The sequence below is a fragment of the Coenobita brevimanus genome, chromosome 108 (genome assembly GCF_032717465.1).
Source record: "Coenobita brevimanus isolate Jiangsu-jjx chromosome 108, ASM3271746v2, whole genome shotgun sequence".
In the NCBI taxonomy this organism is placed as follows: Eukaryota; Metazoa; Arthropoda; class Malacostraca; order Decapoda; family Coenobitidae; genus Coenobita; species Coenobita brevimanus.
In genome coordinates this window covers 1,091,289-1,108,607 of record NC_137061.1, presented here as the reverse complement: position 1 = coordinate 1,108,607, position 17,319 = coordinate 1,091,289, and the positions used below count along the sequence as shown (strand labels likewise).

At 38.5% G+C, this 17,319-nt stretch overlaps 1 protein-coding gene across 1 annotated transcript in view; it reads right to left on the bottom strand.

Annotated features, from left to right (window-relative positions):
* Positions 1 to 11,402: 11,402 nt before the first annotated feature.
* The window catches only part of Wdr62 (WD repeat domain 62), a 67,307-nt gene continuing 61,390 nt past the window's right edge, over positions 11,403 to 17,319 (bottom strand). Inside the window, exons 26-29 of the mRNA XM_080285778.1 lie at positions 16,461 to 16,578; positions 16,030 to 16,123; positions 12,866 to 13,116; positions 11,403 to 11,761 (exon numbers count right to left, since the gene is read on the bottom strand). Coding sequence (XP_080141904.1) covers positions 11,403 to 11,761; positions 12,866 to 13,116; positions 16,030 to 16,123; positions 16,461 to 16,578 — 822 coding nt within the window. The remainder of the gene's footprint in view (positions 11,762 to 12,865; positions 13,117 to 16,029; positions 16,124 to 16,460; positions 16,579 to 17,319) is intronic.

The following is a 17,319-nucleotide window of genomic DNA, read 5'->3' as shown; positions in this document are numbered from 1 at the left end:
TTTCCACGACACTTCTTCGTGACTAAAGCCAAAGTCTTAAGTCCTGTGGCTTCATAAGACAATGCTATGGCTCTATGTCTTTTCCACAACACTTCTTCATTACTAAAATCATATTCTAATTAATCAGTATATTTTCTGTAGCTCATGGTCAGAATGAGCCAACACTATGGCTCTACATTCTTTTCATAACAACACTTCTTCATGACTAAAACCATATTCAAGTATTAATCAGCTTACTTTCCATACATCAGTGTCAGAATAAGGTAATGCTGCAGCTCTGCATCCTTTCCACAACACTTTTTTGTGACTAGCACCACATTCTAGTGTTACCGGTTATCTATTGCTACAGCTTGGCATTCAGGATGGAGAGATGGCAATTTCAGGCTAAGTCAGTGATAATCTCTTATTACATCTCAAACACTCAAGATGGAGAGATGGCAATTTTTAAACACTCATTATGGAGAGACGGCAATTTATAAATGCCAAGTTAAAGCGAACAGAGTATAGGCTAACCGCCCTAGTTCCTGACGGGAGACTCGGAGGACAATTGCACTAAATGGAAGGTAAGTGAGGAAGACACAAACAACCTCCAAAAAAGTGATGGAAAAAAATCAAACTCTCTAGTACTCACCCAGAGTCCTACCCGAGCACAGGATTGACAAGTAAGCTAATTACAATGTACAATATGATACAGCTATACATTTCCAAGCATGGTCAACCCCTTGAACCCCATGATGTATTGTTTATCTTGTTATTGTCATCTCTAGGTGGTTTTGTCCAGCTTTTGGGAGACATCCTGTTGTGAAGGGGTATCATCATCATCATCATCATCATCCGGACCTCCTTTCCCACCCAAGGGCAGGGTGAGGAGTAGCAATGTCCAGACAGCCCAAAATTGCCCAATGAAAGCTATTTCTAACCCCTTCAGTTCAAAAGCTCTCTCCTAAGTCAAAATATGAAATGGAGAAATCTTGTCAGGCAAAGACAGAGGCTACATCTATTCCCTCCAATTTCAAAAGTCTTTCCAAATGTTGAATGAAATCACCCAGAGACAGAAGAAATAAAATACAAAACATGTCAAGGGATTCTTGGGGTTTATGCTCAGGTTTGGCACACCTCTCAACTTGGCATCTCTCTCAATGGGAGGGGGATCAGAATGACTTGACTTAACCTTAGCTCAGTGTGTTACCCATTGTGTTAGTCATAGTGGTTGCTGTACCCCAGGATTCATTGGATACGTGAACCTGGTGGACTGCAGACTGAAGTTAGGCAGTCCACCATCCTCCTTCTCAGTGCAAGGAGGGAGCTGAGGGACATACATATAACCAGGCAGGGGAGCCACTCAGTTATATCAGTACCATCACATGAAGGCATCCCTCTCCAACACCACCCATTCTGTTAAAAGAAATAAAGGAGTCAATACAGTAATTAAAGAGCCAGAAAGACACGTCGCAGACTCCCGCAGATGACCCTGCATCTTCCTCGGCCCCAACAAGGCTTAATGCCATATTTATTAAACAAACATACACAAGCCTTAACACAAACACCGTAAGGGCCTAATACTAATGCACAATTAGGGGACAAAAATAATGATTCACTCTGGCTGGACATTTTTGATACTACAACTGTACTACTACTACTACTACTCCTTCTACTCCTACTACTACTACTACCACTACTACCACCACTACTGCTACTACCTCCACTATTACTACTACTACTAATACTACTTATTGTCTCATTAGTTGCACAGGGGCCTAGGACTAGTCTACCCAGTCCAGACATTTACAGCAAGAATGACTGATTGCTTCACCCATGAGTGGTATTATGTGAGGGAAAAAATCCAATCATTCCTTAGATTTAAACCCTATTATGGGTCACATCTGGTTGGAGCATCTTAATCCACAAGACCACCAGGCATCTATACAATGATTACAACTGTGTCAAATGTCATTGCTCACTATCTAAAGTCAGTTTACTTTCATCTGACAAAGATCTCTGACCTTTTTCAGTTTGCCTGATGGCCAAATAATGAAGAAGACTCATTCCTGCCTCAAAACTATGGCTCAGCAAATTTCATGTAACTACAACTTAGCACCAAGTTGTGAGTGACCCAGTTCTGTCAGATGAAAGCAAAGCAAGAATAGTTATTCATGGTAATGAGGCGTATCAATATTTTTGTCCCCAACTGAGCATCCATAGCTACTCCATGGACAACATCCATCATCCAGAATAAGTACCCTTCAATCTGATGACTTATTTTTCTATTTTACTTTTGTTATCTCAAGATGATAATCTCTCAAATTCAGAAGAACTAACAACGATGGGATTATTGAAATCTATATACGCAGTGTCCTGAAACTTGATGCACTAACTTCAGAAGCTGATTCTTAGACTAATTCTAAGTAGAAAAGTGACATGGGTCAGATTTTCACCCATCATGGAGCTAAAATTACTGATCTGAAGGATGAATTATGAGGGAGACCACTTCCACCCATAAAGCCATCAGTAATTGTAGTCCCATAACAGCTGAGAACTGGATCCATGATGCCATTGCATTTTATAATGAAAACTAATCCTAGAATCAGTTCTTGAAGTTAGTGTGTCAAGTCCTGGGTGACTTTGTATATAACCCCTCCAGTTTGAAAATTGTCCCTGAAGCTGAATAAGAGCATCCATTGCTTAGCAACAATAAAATATAAACAATAAGTCATTTAGCTGAAAGGAATCATGACAAATACAGGGTCTTGACTACAATAATATGACTTTATAATCTTAAATGAATATACATTACAAAATGGCTCATAAACTAGAAACATTTTAAAAATTAAAAAATAATGTTTCTTTTGATTATAGTCTGTTTGTTTTTACCTGTCATACTAAGGATCACTAAATTTAACACAACAGTGACTCGATATCCAAGCTGTGAGTGATCAAATTTTATCAGGTGAAAACAAACCTACTACAGTCACCCAACACATCTGGTTCCTAAGAATTCCATACCTTCTTCTGAAAGTTACACTTCCTCAGAATCTGCTATGGTTAACTTATATCACAAGAGTTTGGCATTTCACATCCATTTGTGTATCTGTGGACAACGTACAGTAATTCCTCACTAAACATCAGGATTTTGCTTAACATGTGGCAATGACAAGGGCCCTACATGTGGTGCTATGCATGCTGGGAGGAGCAGCTGTGGCATCCACTCGGGACTCAAGCCTCCACATACAGTACTGTATTTCCCTGCCCTGGTCCAACCCTGGTGAAGTGAGTGTTGTCTACCACAAGGGGGTGCTATCCCTACACAGCATATGTACTGTATTGCACCTGTAGGACAGCCACAAAGAAGCAGTTTCTTACCTGTGGTCAACGGGACTGCTCAGCCAGACAGACCCGGGTTAAGCAACAGCAACAGTTAATACATAAATAGATACATTCAATTAACATCATATATATCTGCAGCCTTGAATAAGCTTTTTTAACATCAGGGAAGGTACCAGCAATCATCTTGCTAGAGCCCAACCCTGGCTTAAGCATCTTTGATTTAACATGGTAGTTTCCATGAACATTTCTGCAGCGTTAAAGAAGGAATTACTGTGTGTCAACCTAATACATACGCCACTAAAGAGAAATCTTACACACTAAAAATATGCTGCTCACAGATCATTCTGTTTTGCACTCCTTAAATGATAAACTTTCATACTACAATAAATCTTTCAGTCAAGTCTGAAAATGCTATCACTGACAAATGTTTGCAGACAATCCCCTGCCAGCATTATTATGTCCTGCCAACCATATCTTTCATTCCTCTCTGATCATCAGAAAGTATTCTTCCTTCTTGATAAGCTTTTCTGGTGTTCATATTTCTATTATAAGTACTGTACTTTTCTTTGCCACATTCTCTTACTATGTTCTTCATATTGCTTTCACATGAAAGTAGTGTAACATCCCTCAGCTTCCTTCCCATTCCATAAAATAAGGATGTTGGACTGTAGTAAATCACATAAAAATATTTCAAGTAACATCATTCAGCTCTCTCCCTACGGGACTGTAGGGAAGCCTCAGCCTGCAGTCTATGGGGTTCATGTTGAGAGGAACCTGAGGTCACAAGAGCAACACCATATAACAACTTCCATCAACACAATGCAGGGGAAGTGTCAGTGAACTTTTGACAGTGATAGTACAATAACTGCTTACACAAAATTATATTGACAACAGACAGATGCCTGAATCAACAAAATTGCAGTGCATTCACAAAATTTGACAAAACAAGAAGTGGCCATAGACTGCAGTAATAGTCATTTGTACAAAAAGCTTCAACAGTAAACCCTCATTATGCTGTACCAAACGAATGGCCTTTCAATATACAAACGGCAAACTGGCTCCATACAGGGCCCACCAAAAGTAGTGTAAGGACTTCAGTTTAGCGTGAGGACACAAAACACATCAGGAAGGCTTCGATCTATTTCAACACATCTGAAATATCTGTACTTTATTATTATTATTTTTTTTTAATACATCTAAATATTCCAAGTTCATGTCAAAAACTCCCTATGTCCCTCACACTAAACTGATATCCCTACATTACTTCTGGAGGATCCTACAGACTGAAATGGGAATTTAATCAAATAATCTTTAATTTCTTTTCGGTAAATTACTGTGGACTTGACAGCTATATAAAAAAAAAAAAAAAAAGAGGACAATAATGAGGACTTTCTGAAAATTGCAAGACAGACAGCAGTGAGCAACAGTGAAAATTTTTTGGTATCAATATGTGGAAGTCAACGCAAGACTGCAACAACACTCTCCACTAGTGACACCTAGGCCCTTATTCCTCTCAATGTATGGGGTTCTTAGCACCTTTCTCTTAGTGACTTATCCTGAATATTAACTTCAGTATTCTCTTCCATGTCCTGAATACTGACAGACTGCATAAACAACACAAGAATATTAGAGTGACATTCACAAAATGAACCAGTACGGAAGAGGTGCTCAGAAGACCCATTTAGTTGACAAGGGTACAGGTCCTACTGTGGCTGGTTTGTATTTTATTAATTTATTTTTACCCCTTCAGCTAAAGATTCTCCTTTTCCATTTATTCTTGCTGCTACCAGATAATTACAGCCATCCCTCATCCCTTGTTTTTTGCAATTTTGATTCCACCAGTTTTGGTTATTTGCTGATGAGTAATCTAGCACAAATAAACTAGTTTTAGATGTATTTTGGGACGATTTAGCAAAGCTCTTTTTATTTATATAATTAAAAAATGGACATTAAAATACCAGAATCTAACGTCTGATGATGATATGGGACATTATAATGGGTTTTCTGTCAATAACATTACTAAATCATGGGTGGGGGCTCTTAAACTTCTCCTTCATGAAATTTATCAAAATATAACTCAACTGATGGGAGCAAGAACAATAATTTTAAAAATTAAAAATTCAAGTTAAAGAGGTCACCTTTTGAAATATGATACAATGTTTAACCTTTCTAACACGATGACGTATTTTTGTATTCCACTACCGTTATCCTTGAGATGATTTTATTCAGCTTGGTGGAGACCTCTAGTAGTGAAGGGGTTAGTGAAGGCTATTTATAACTCCTGCAGAACTAAAAGTCTCCCCCAAGCTGAATAAAATGATTTGTTGGTTGCAATAATGGAACAGAAAACATCACCTGACTGAAGGGGCTAAATGGAAAAATAAATGTTTGATTTTTCAATATATAGCAGCAATGAAGACACTGTTTCCCTGATGTAAAAAAAAAAAAAAAAAAAAAAAAAAAAAAGCCCTATAACTACTCACATAATTTTTGATAATTCATAAGCCCCCAAAATTAACCCTCCAGAGGCCAGGATTGCTGCACATTGGATCTGGTTGTGATGAGACTTAGCATTCCACCCATTACCCATCAACTCAGAGTTGTGAAGTTCAGAGTCCCTACCTTTGGGCTACCTTCTTTTCTGGAATTTGAAAACAGCCCAAACTGTCACCTCATAGGTGACACTTGGCTCTAAAGGGTTAAATATGAAAAAATTTACATCCAGGGAAACATTTTTTTTTTTTTTTTTTACAAAATTAATCAAATCCAGCAACATGTACTTTATGTTTATTCTTGTCACTTCCATACAACTTTATTCAAATCTGGAAAAGCCTCTCATGGTGCTGGAAAGGGATGCCTTCATGTGGTGGCACAGGTACATATAACCAGGCCGCTCCACTGCCTAGTTATAAAATGTCCTTCAATCTCTTCCCTATCCCCCAATGGAGGATGGTGAACTGAAAGAGATGAGCAACTTCAGCCTGAAGTCAACAACGATCATGTCCAGATGAGCCTGAGGTTACAACAACAATAACAATTCTTCTTACAGTAAATATGTTATAGAAGGCCAAAGTCATTCTGAATGTTCTATCAAAAGCTGAATTTTCCAAAAATGCAAATGAAATTAACTCAATAATAGCATCTGGGAGTAACAAGAATAAAGCATGGGTAAAGCCAATACTAACCTTGCCACAAAGTACCAATAGTAGTCAGGGTTGGGGAAAAAAAAAATCATAACCCTCTCATCTTCCATGGACACATCAAGTTATTTTACCTAAGCTACCATGTCTGGAGAAGGATGCCTTCATGTGGTAGCACTAACATATCCACAGTTATCCTATCCACCAACTTCCTATCTCCTGCATGGGGGATGGTGAGATGCCAGACAGGAACAACTTCAGCCGTTGTTCACAGAGTTCACGCCCAGATGATGAGGCTGGGATAGCAACTACTACTACTACCATTATCCAGGATACCATAATACAATTTTGTTCTTCTTCTTAGGGATATTCTAGTAGTGAAATGGTTAATAATTGTCTCAGCCTACACAGGATTTAGCTGAAATAAAACAGCCAAATGTGTCCATGGAAGCAACACGATTAGCTAAATCAGTCAACCTAATCAGCAGAAAGCCATCACCACACCAAGAACAAAAACTGACAGGAAACGTTAGACAAGTTACGGTAACTGACTACATAGATTAAAACCCCTTCAATCCAGGGATGTTGTTTTAATTTATTCTAACTACTACCAGATTATATGCAGTTTACAAGACTGCCCTGCTGGTGAGGGGGTTAGTGTAGGCTATACTTAAACTCCACTATTTTAGATATGTCTCCTCAGCTGAATAACATCATCTAGTAATAGCTAAAATAATATATTGTATAAGGATATCACTGGTGCATGATTCTATCACAAGATAAATTTACAATACTCAGAAGAAAATCTTTTAACTGGAAAGGTTAAATATAGCTTTCATTTACTTCTTCAATACAAAAGGTTTCTTCTAAGCTGAATAAAATCATGTAGGGGTAACCAGAATAAATGCATCCTCAGATTGAAGGGATTAAAGGTTTAAATAAAACATCATGCAGTAAAAAGAAAAAAAGTACTAGAATGCTCAAAATTTATATGCAGCCAATCCTCATAATAAGTCAAATGTGTGTTCCAATATATCACAAGTTCTCCAAGCAACTGGTATTTTAAAATGGGAGAAACTTGCAGCAATGGAATCATACCTTTCTCAAGGTTTTTATACACATTTTTCATGTATATATGAAATACGACTCCAGTCAGGAGATGTATCACGTGCCATATATATGTGCCATATATATATATATATATATATATATGAAGTGTGTTTATACTGTACTCACAATGCTTTCCTATGCCTGGGAGTGGCACATTAATGGTCTGTGTGGGGAGACTGGGCAGGGCCATGTATGGAGAATGGAGGGTGTGACAGATGGTATGAATGTACTCTGGGTGACTTGAGAAAAATTGCCAGGTACCATGAGAACTGCTTCACACCATGAAACTGACAATTTTTCAGCAAGCTGGTGTACAGTTCGCTAAAAAAGAAAAAAATTATAATGAGGACTTACTGCATATACTGTAAAGTACCTGTACTTGTAAAACAGATCATTTACTACAGTTGTCAGCTTGGTGATGGGTGGCCTATCTGCTGACTTAAGACAACTGGCGTAGTGAAAGGATCCGCCAAGAGAAGCGTAACGATTTGAATTTAGCATGACGGGACATAAAACATACAGTATGGCTTAGATCAATTTCAACATGTTTCTAGCACAGTGAAACTTACTTAGAGAAATAAAACTGCACATTTTTAAAATCATGCTTAAAAATAATCTAGGCTTTACTGATATGCTTTATGTTTCTCACACTAAATTCAAACCCATATGCTATTTTTGGTAGACCTTGCATGTGTGCGTTCTTGCGCCAACAAACCACTTTCACCTGACAACCTCTTTGTACAGATCACACTGCGCTTGGTCCCTCATACCAGCACAGGGGCTCATATCCTAGGTGGCACAGGAGGCTTCTTAGCATCTCTTCCCTAGTGATTTAGTCTGCCTATTACACCTTAACATTCTTTTGTATACTAACTTTTGCATCAATAACATAAGAGATGATACTATGAGGGCATATGTGGAATAAATCACTGGAAAAACTGCAACGAAAGATCCAAAGCCACTTATAATACAACCCAGTGAACTACCCACACCAAAAAAAAAAAAAAAAAAAAAGAGGAGGGAACTGAAGAAATACCTAATATGTTTTCCATCTTGATCCTGTAAAAAAAAGATAATACAGTATTGACTTTCCATCAGATATATTTGCATGGAGTGGCTGATCAATATATTGCTTTACATTACAATAGAACCTCACTAATTCCTGGCTATCCTTTTATTATTCTGGTAGTTGGGTTAGCCACATATGCAGCGTAGGCCAAAATCACACACATTCACCTTACTTTACATTTCCATATATATGAAGTGGTTCCAGATTAATTTTCAAGCATAATATGATCATTAAATTGCAAATAAACTTCATACAAGTACTTGAGGGAGCACTGCACTACTTTCTTCTCTTGCACTTGAAGATGGTATCTTTATCACTGGATCTGCGGGTTTATTAGCTTCCCACTCCTCATGTCAGTCTAACTTCATTTGTTTTCCAGAAGCATATATACTTTTTTTTCTTTTTGTCAAATTGCTGTATGGAGTCCTAAACCTTTATGAAAAGCATTTTCTTAACAATACTTAGCACTACTTTTTTTTTTACTGGTTTTACTTCTTGACTGCCAATACCATCATCATTTTAGTTATCTGGCCAACTGCAACTCAAGCCAAATATTTTTTCAATACCTGTATTTTATTTGTCCAAAAAAAAAAAAAAAAAACTGGAATAAAATTAATATATAATGGATGCCAAATTAATGAGGCTCTACTGTATTACACTTTCCAAAATAAAAAAAGCACTCAATACCTGGATGAAAGCATTTCCAATGGACCAATAATCATATCACACAGCACAAACAATGCGAAAACGAGCACTTTGGCAGCAAACGGGCGAACGGGGCTAAACGTGTCCAGCAGGTAAACTCCCCTCCGTAAAAAATAAACAGTTATCATCAAGCATCACTAAGGATCTGGGCTCGGACTCTCAAACACACTTATGATTGAAATCCTACTGTAACAAAGATCATTTTCCCATCATAACTACGACAGACCCCTTCTTGTAAAAAAGATACTGTACCTACGATCATCTACCTCTTGTACAGTAAATAAGACTCATTCCTTGTAGCTACTGTAAACTCTTCCTCGTAACTAAGATCAACTTGTTTGTAACTATGACTCCCCCTCCAAATTAAGATCAACTTCCTCTCATAATTAATATAATAAGTAAGACAGAGTACTATACATTTTAGCAGGAAAAAATGATAGACACTGGTTGAATACGCTCTCTCTCCTCTCCTCATCCTTTCTACCTATCTATCTATCAATAGCCAGATGCCTTAATCTCATAAGGAGAACTGTTATACCCTCTGCTACTGAGCTGCCCTCTCTCCATCTCACACCCTTCTGCTTATACAGTATACTGTATCTCTCCATTCCACCCCTCCATCTCATCTTCAGTCTCCCTCTCCACTTAAATCACATACAGTCTCCTACACAGTCTCTCTCAGTTACGACTGGAAAATGATCAGAAGTCTGTCTGTGATCCGAGCCCTGGAATGTTAACTCTAGCTGCGTAAATCACACAAAAATCTATATTATTGGCATCAAACCTTTCAAATCTTTGCTGTCAACCAGCAAGAGCATAAAATGTACCCGAGATGGCTTCATAACCCTCTTTAGCTCAGTGACATCTTTATTTTATTCCTGCTGTCTCCAGATGATTAAATTCAGCTTAGGAGAGACTTTTTGGAATGGAGGGGTTAGATACAGCCATCATTAACCCCTTCACTAACTATAATTCCTTCACCTTAACTTGGCTCAAAATCATTGTTAAGTTCTCCCACCCTTTCCACAGTGCTTCTTCATGACTAATATCACACTCAAGTGTTCATCTCTTGTTACAACTCAATACCATAACTTGACCTAGATTTTCATCCTTTTTCAGCCTATTTCCCACTGCTCAATGATGAAAACGACAATACTACAGTTTTACAAACCTTCCATAGCACTTGTTTATCACTAACATCATACTCCAGTGACAATCTATTGCTATAACTCAGCATTCAAGATGGAGATGTCAATTTTTGGCCAATTTAAAGTGAAAAGAGTACAGAACAAGGTACTCTCCTAAGCTGAAAACAATATGTCAACATCAAGAATAAATTTTATAAATGTCATCAATGAATTTAAAGGGACAACCATTGAGAAAAAAATGCTTTATAAGAGAATCTACATAATCATATATAACAAAACAAAACAAAAATATTATTCACATACACGGAATGGAAAAAAAAAAAAAAAAACGCACACCCTACCACTCACAAATGGGCCAAGGAAGAAAAAGAAGACACAGCCCACTGATTAACTTATATGTACAGGTTAGAGGTTAGCAGGGGTGACTTCAAGCTAGAACTTCATCATTCTTGCAGGCTCCCTTGCATTTCTTCCTCACTAGGATATTTCTGAATTTAGCACATAATCTCTTGTGCAATGTTCATGTTAGCAGTCTGTCCATCCCTCTATCACCCAACTCTACTGTATGATAGCCATGCTGACAATCCATTCATCATCCAGTTCTATTGTAAGATACTTATGCTATCCATCCATCTGTCCATCTACCATTCAATCCTTTATTGTCCCATCTGGACATTTAACACCCAAATGACCAGATGCTCACCCTTCAGTGGCATTATGAGAACCATATACATCAATTATCCTTTACAGGCCACAAGATAATAAAAGTAACAGACACAATTACAATACAAATATAATACAAGAGAAAATAATACATCAAATACAGAAATAAACTAGTAAGGAAGAAGTGCCAGGCAGCCTCCCTGACTGACAAAAACCCAATTCTTAGGCTGGGACCCAAACACCTCATGCGGGTCCAGGAGGAGGTTGGTGTGATGCCATCTTTTGCTGTACCATATTAACAAGGATATCGGTGTACTGCTGCATCATGGCCACCATCCTCGGGTCCTTGTTACTATCGGGTTGCTGAGGCATAGGACCCGTTGGGGAGGCTAGAGGAGGGGCAGGGGCTGCATTTGGTGCAGTGAGGGGTGTGAGGGCGTGGGTGGCTCGTGCCGCAGCGCCAAGCAACAGGGAACGCAGGGCTCGATGGTGCTCCTCTTCCCCACCACCGCCCTCGCTGCACGCCCGCCACCATAGCTGACTCAAGCGCTCACATCCCTCCACTACCCACTCACACACGCTCTCCACCATCCCTACACTCACTGTCAAACATATGTTAACAACATAATCAGTATGTGAAGTCATATTTACTTCCATGCATGCAGCAAAATGGGGTATCTGATCTTATCTGTCTGTCTGTCCTTGTCTGCCTGTTAGCATTATGAAGGCTGTTGGATGGAATCACACTAAGTTTTGCATAATGAGTCAGGACTGTCAGATAAACAGGAAATTAAGTTCTGACTGTAAAAGGTCATGCATCAAGGGTATGACCAACTTACAGAATTTTTTTCCTATTTTGATCGAACCCAATGGACAAGCTGAAGGATGGAAGGGGTGAAGTGATTCATTTCTGATCATTATTTCCAGGAAATAGGCAATATTTACTGAAAACTGCCTCTTACAGTGGTTTCCGACATGCAAGGTCTCATTGAAGTACAGCACACAGTAATCAGAAAGCAAAAATTTATGTTTATAGTATGCTCTGAAATATACACTACTCACTGGTAGAAAGGCAAACAGGCTCAGTCCACCACACTTATCAGTGGTTCAGAGACATACTGATTCAAATCCACCAATGAATCATTTGAAAAGGCCTGGTAGGGTAAGGCCTGATTGGAAATGTGGTTTACTGAATATTTTAAACCACTGAAAGCAAGTGCTTTCTGTAACAATTTACTTAAGCCTGACCCTTTATATAATGTACTTCACCAACATACAGGTAATACCTTTCTGTAGTAATATATAATAGATACAAAAAATTTAAGAGACAGATTATGGACACTAGAATAATGGACAGCAGACTGCATGATGACTGAAAATAAGAGGATTTATATGCAATTTGTTCATATGCAATAACAAATAAATATTCAATCCAATCTTGTACTCACACTGCATATTTTATCAGATACTGGGAACTCCTCTGGGCTCATAATGATTTACTGTATACTAAATTACTTCTTATTTAGAAGAAAAGATAAACAAATACATAAATAAGTGAAAACAAACAGTCCTGTACTCATAAGGCATACCATCTGGGTCAAGGTAGGCAAGTTCATCTCATGTTAGAAGCTTCAGGCTCAAGAGGGTTTATATTACACTAGTTTCAAATTAAACAAACTAAATATTTAAAGGACTGCTGTACTCACATGGCATACTGTCTAGGTCAAGGTAGGTGAGTTCGTCCCGTGTTGGGTACTCCTCGGGACTCATGTCCACTGTTGACGCAGCTGAGGATGGCCGGCTGAGATCAGATGCTCCCAATCCACCCCGCCGCGTCCCAGGTGAGGCAGCAGAGGCGTAGCGGCCACGCACGGCCTCACCTCGGGTCTTGCTGCTGAGACTGTTGCTGCGGGTGAGGTCACGCTCACTCACCGCTCGTGTGGGCAGCGTCCCACGCCTGCCACACACACACACCAACACACCAACACAGGGAGAACACCACAAACATCAGCAAGGAAACAAACAACACACAACACAGGGACTTCGGGAAAACTATGGATTTTGCTATGACAGTCAACACAGGTCTAGCTAGGACAATTACTGTATTCTAATCTAAGACAATCATTACAATTAAATACAACTAGAAGTGTGGGAAGAGCACAACAATAAAGTTACATAGTTAGATTTTAGGACAGCTATAGTTGGTAATGTAGAGAAACATAAGCTGAGGACAAAACTTTATTCTTAACTTGCTTTGCTAAGAAAGCAGCCCATTGACAAGGACTGGCTGGCAATAAAGTTTTCATCCTAACTTGAGTTTCTCTACATCACCCTCCTGCAAGTGCAAAGAAAATACTGGGAGATCAACTATTAATGATAGAGAAATGTTTGGTCTATGTATTGTATTAGTGTACAACTACTACACAAAAAGGGGGTACATTAGCAAGAAATTATCAGACACAGTAACATAACTGCATATCAAGCATTCAAGAACATCACTATTAAACATTTAATCATGACCACTACTACAATTAATGGAAAGAGATGAAATACACTGTACTACAACTCCATCAAATAATAAGTGTGTGTTTTTTGTTTTAAATTACAAAAAAAAATCCATTTGGACCTGAGAATATCATGTTGTTGTTACTGTTGTTGTTCTGGACCCAAGTACTGTATATCTGAAATGTGAACTCCGTGGACTGCAGGCTTACACTGCCCTTCTCCTGCAGTCCACCATCTTCCTTCCTTGGTGGCATAGGGAGGGAGCTGAGGGGCACTTTTATGACTGGATAGGGAGATGCTTAGTAATAACAGTGCCACCACATGAAGGATGCCCTCTCTAGCACTAAAGAAGAGATTAAATATACCATGTTTAAATCAATATACATCTAAGCTTCTTTGAGAAATACCAAACTGTGGTAGTTAAAAAAAAAAATAATCCTATATACAGTACCAAAGTGACCACTCAAGTTACATAAACCAAGTGATGTGAAAGAATGAGTGAGTGAGCAAGCAAGGGCAAAAGCAAGTGGGCAAGCAAGCAAGTAACCAAGCAGAGAGCATTCTTTTGACTTATACACATCAAACATATTATTCACTCATGCCATTATCAAGTTCTGTATTGTTCCATTGTACTGCAAGTTAATGATAATGACAATGATGATGATGAATTTGCAACCTTCCCTAACAAAATGAAACCACTGTCTTTATCCCAAAACTGATGGAGAGAAATGGTTGAGTGAATAATGTTAAATACAATACAGTGTTCTTTCATTCATGACTGTCAATATATATTATTCATTCACATTACAATATATCAAATTTATAGTCATACCATAACCTCCACAAGGATTTTCCCATCAAAATAAAACCAAATTTAATACAATATAACAGGGATCGATGAAGGAAAATGTGTAAGAAATAATGCTTGTACATAATTCTGAATGCAAACAACATGGTGATTGTATGTACATTCACCCAAAATATTACTCATTCACTGAACAGCAGTTTATAACTATACCATCACCGCCACAAGCAACTTTTCTCAGAATCAAGCCAAATTCATTAATACATTCTGAAAATATATACATGAACAAAAAAACAGAGAAATATAAAGCACAACAAGTGATACAGGATACAGTTTTATAAGAGATGGAATGTAGAGCGCGCATACAGATTGAAAAATCCACCAGCTCACACTAAAAGCAAAGACATGATGCATGAAAATAAGTCCAAATGTATTCTGTAAAAGCATGCACAGTCCAGGATAAACACATAAAATCATGCACATACCAAACTCAGCACATAAGCTCATGTCAAGCAACACCACATGCAACAGCTAAAGTAAAATTTTAAAAAACATTCTATATAAACTATCTATCTATCTACCTATAGCCCAATGCCCTAATCTATATAAACTACAAATTATATATCACCACAACAGGCTCAGCAAGGTCTACTCATGAATTAAACATAATGAAGTACTGCACAGTATTAACACTATTACCGTAATTAATTATACTACACTAACAAAATACCCCACAATCTAAGTTGGATAAAGCATTATTAATCATCAGAACCAAGAGATATATTTTATTGGCTTATTCTTGCCACCTCCAGATGATATAATTCATCTTGAGGTTTTGTTGGGAAAGGGTCTGTGAAAGACTATAGTTCTTTCACTTTAACTTAGCCCAGATTTTCATCCTTTTGTACAGTATTTCACATAAGTCAATGGGAGAAAAAGATAATGCTATGACTCTTTATCTTTTCCTTAACACTTCTTTGTGACTAATATTGAATTCTAGTGTTAATATACTGTTACAACCCAGCATCTGAGATGGACTGTTGGCAATTTTAGGCCAAGGTATGGTGAAAAGAGTATATCTTCAAGAGACTCACCTAAACAGAATAAAATCATATGGAGGTAGCATGAATATACTGATAAAATACATCACTTAATTCATGGGGTTAGTCCCTGCCAAAGTTCTCTCCTACCTTCCCGCCACACCTTTCCCTTCACCTGTCTTTTCCACCCTTTCATCAATCTCTCCCTCTTCCTCCTCTCTCTTCCCCTCTCTTATTTCTTCCCCCTCCCTCTTTTCTCATTTTTTTCCCTCTCCCCTCCCACCTCTTTCTCATCCCCATTTCTATCCTATCACTTACACTACCTCTCTCATTTCTCCCCTCTCTCTACTTTTCCTCTTTTCCCTTGCCACTTCTCCTCCCCCCCGTCTTTGCCCCTCTCTCCCTCCCACCTCTTTCCCATCATCTATCTCTCCTATTACTTGCCTCTCTCATTTTGCCCCATCAATCTCCCCCTCACCCAAATCTCCCTATCCCTTCTCTCCAGGTCCCCCTTACCCACCTGTCTCCACCATGGGATCGGCTTCTTGTGTTCTTGTGGTCCGAGGGCGAGGCATCCTCTGAACTTGAATCTTCATGGAACTGCCGGATGTCACCTAGAAAGTAACAGTAAAAGTGTAATAGTAACATGGTAACAGTAACATGGTAACAGTAACAATGCACCAGTAACATGGTAACAGGACACTGCACACAGAGTAAAGTCCAATCAACTCTCACAGTTACAAATCTTATTACATATCTCAAACTTCATCTTTTCCAACTGCTTCCAGCAGCTGTTGGGAAGTAATTAGCAGTTATGGCACTTGGTTTAACTTCCGGTCCATAGAAAACATCAGCTGTTCCATGGACAACCCCAATATTAGGATTCCTTAACGGGCAGCATGGTGTTATTTTTTAAATAATTAGTTATTCACCCAGAGCAAGCACACATACCCGTGGAAACAGCCTGAGATAGGGACGCTTTCCTCTTTAGTGCCCTGGGTGTCATCTTATTCATGGAGGCAATGGTGGGTCGCATCGGACGCTCACTTCTTGATGTCTCCTCTCCACTCTGTAAACAACAAAAAAATAATAATGAACTGTGTTAGCATTTTAATCTCTTGAAATTCAGACAACACTTCATGCATACAATATGGCCTATGTATAATGATAAGTCTAATCAAATACAGTCCCAACTCTCATATTCAAACTGCTTAGGTCCAATGTTAAGAAAAAAACAAAAAATCAGCCTTCCTCTGCCTTTTACCAGTGAAATAAAAAAAAGTGAAACTTAGAGTAAAACCTTTGACCCACCTGATTGAGCACCCCTATGGAGCTGGAGCGAGAGAGATTTCCACCATGGGAGCGAGTGGGAGTCTTGTTACTGCTGCCGCCAGATTTGCCCGACTTCTTCCCTCCCGCTAAATGATATGAGGGTAGGTCAGGTAAGGAACTAATTATGAATGATATGGGTGACTATAATTTATAACTGACATGATACACATACCTAGGACTCCTAACTACTTGATTCTATAATATATGTATCAGGCATGAAAATAAATATGACTAATACAAGCAACTACGATTGATACAGGTACCTATAATTTATATATACTGTATATGTGTCCGGTACAAAATTAATTCTGACTGATACTGTAAAGGTGTCTATGACTATTAACCATCTAAATCAATATGTCTCAGGTCCAATATTAATTATACTCTACAATACTGTATGCTCCACAGCCCTAAGCCCCTAGACTGTTGATGGATGGACTGACAACCCTTCCAATCTGATGATGCTTCCCTATTTTAT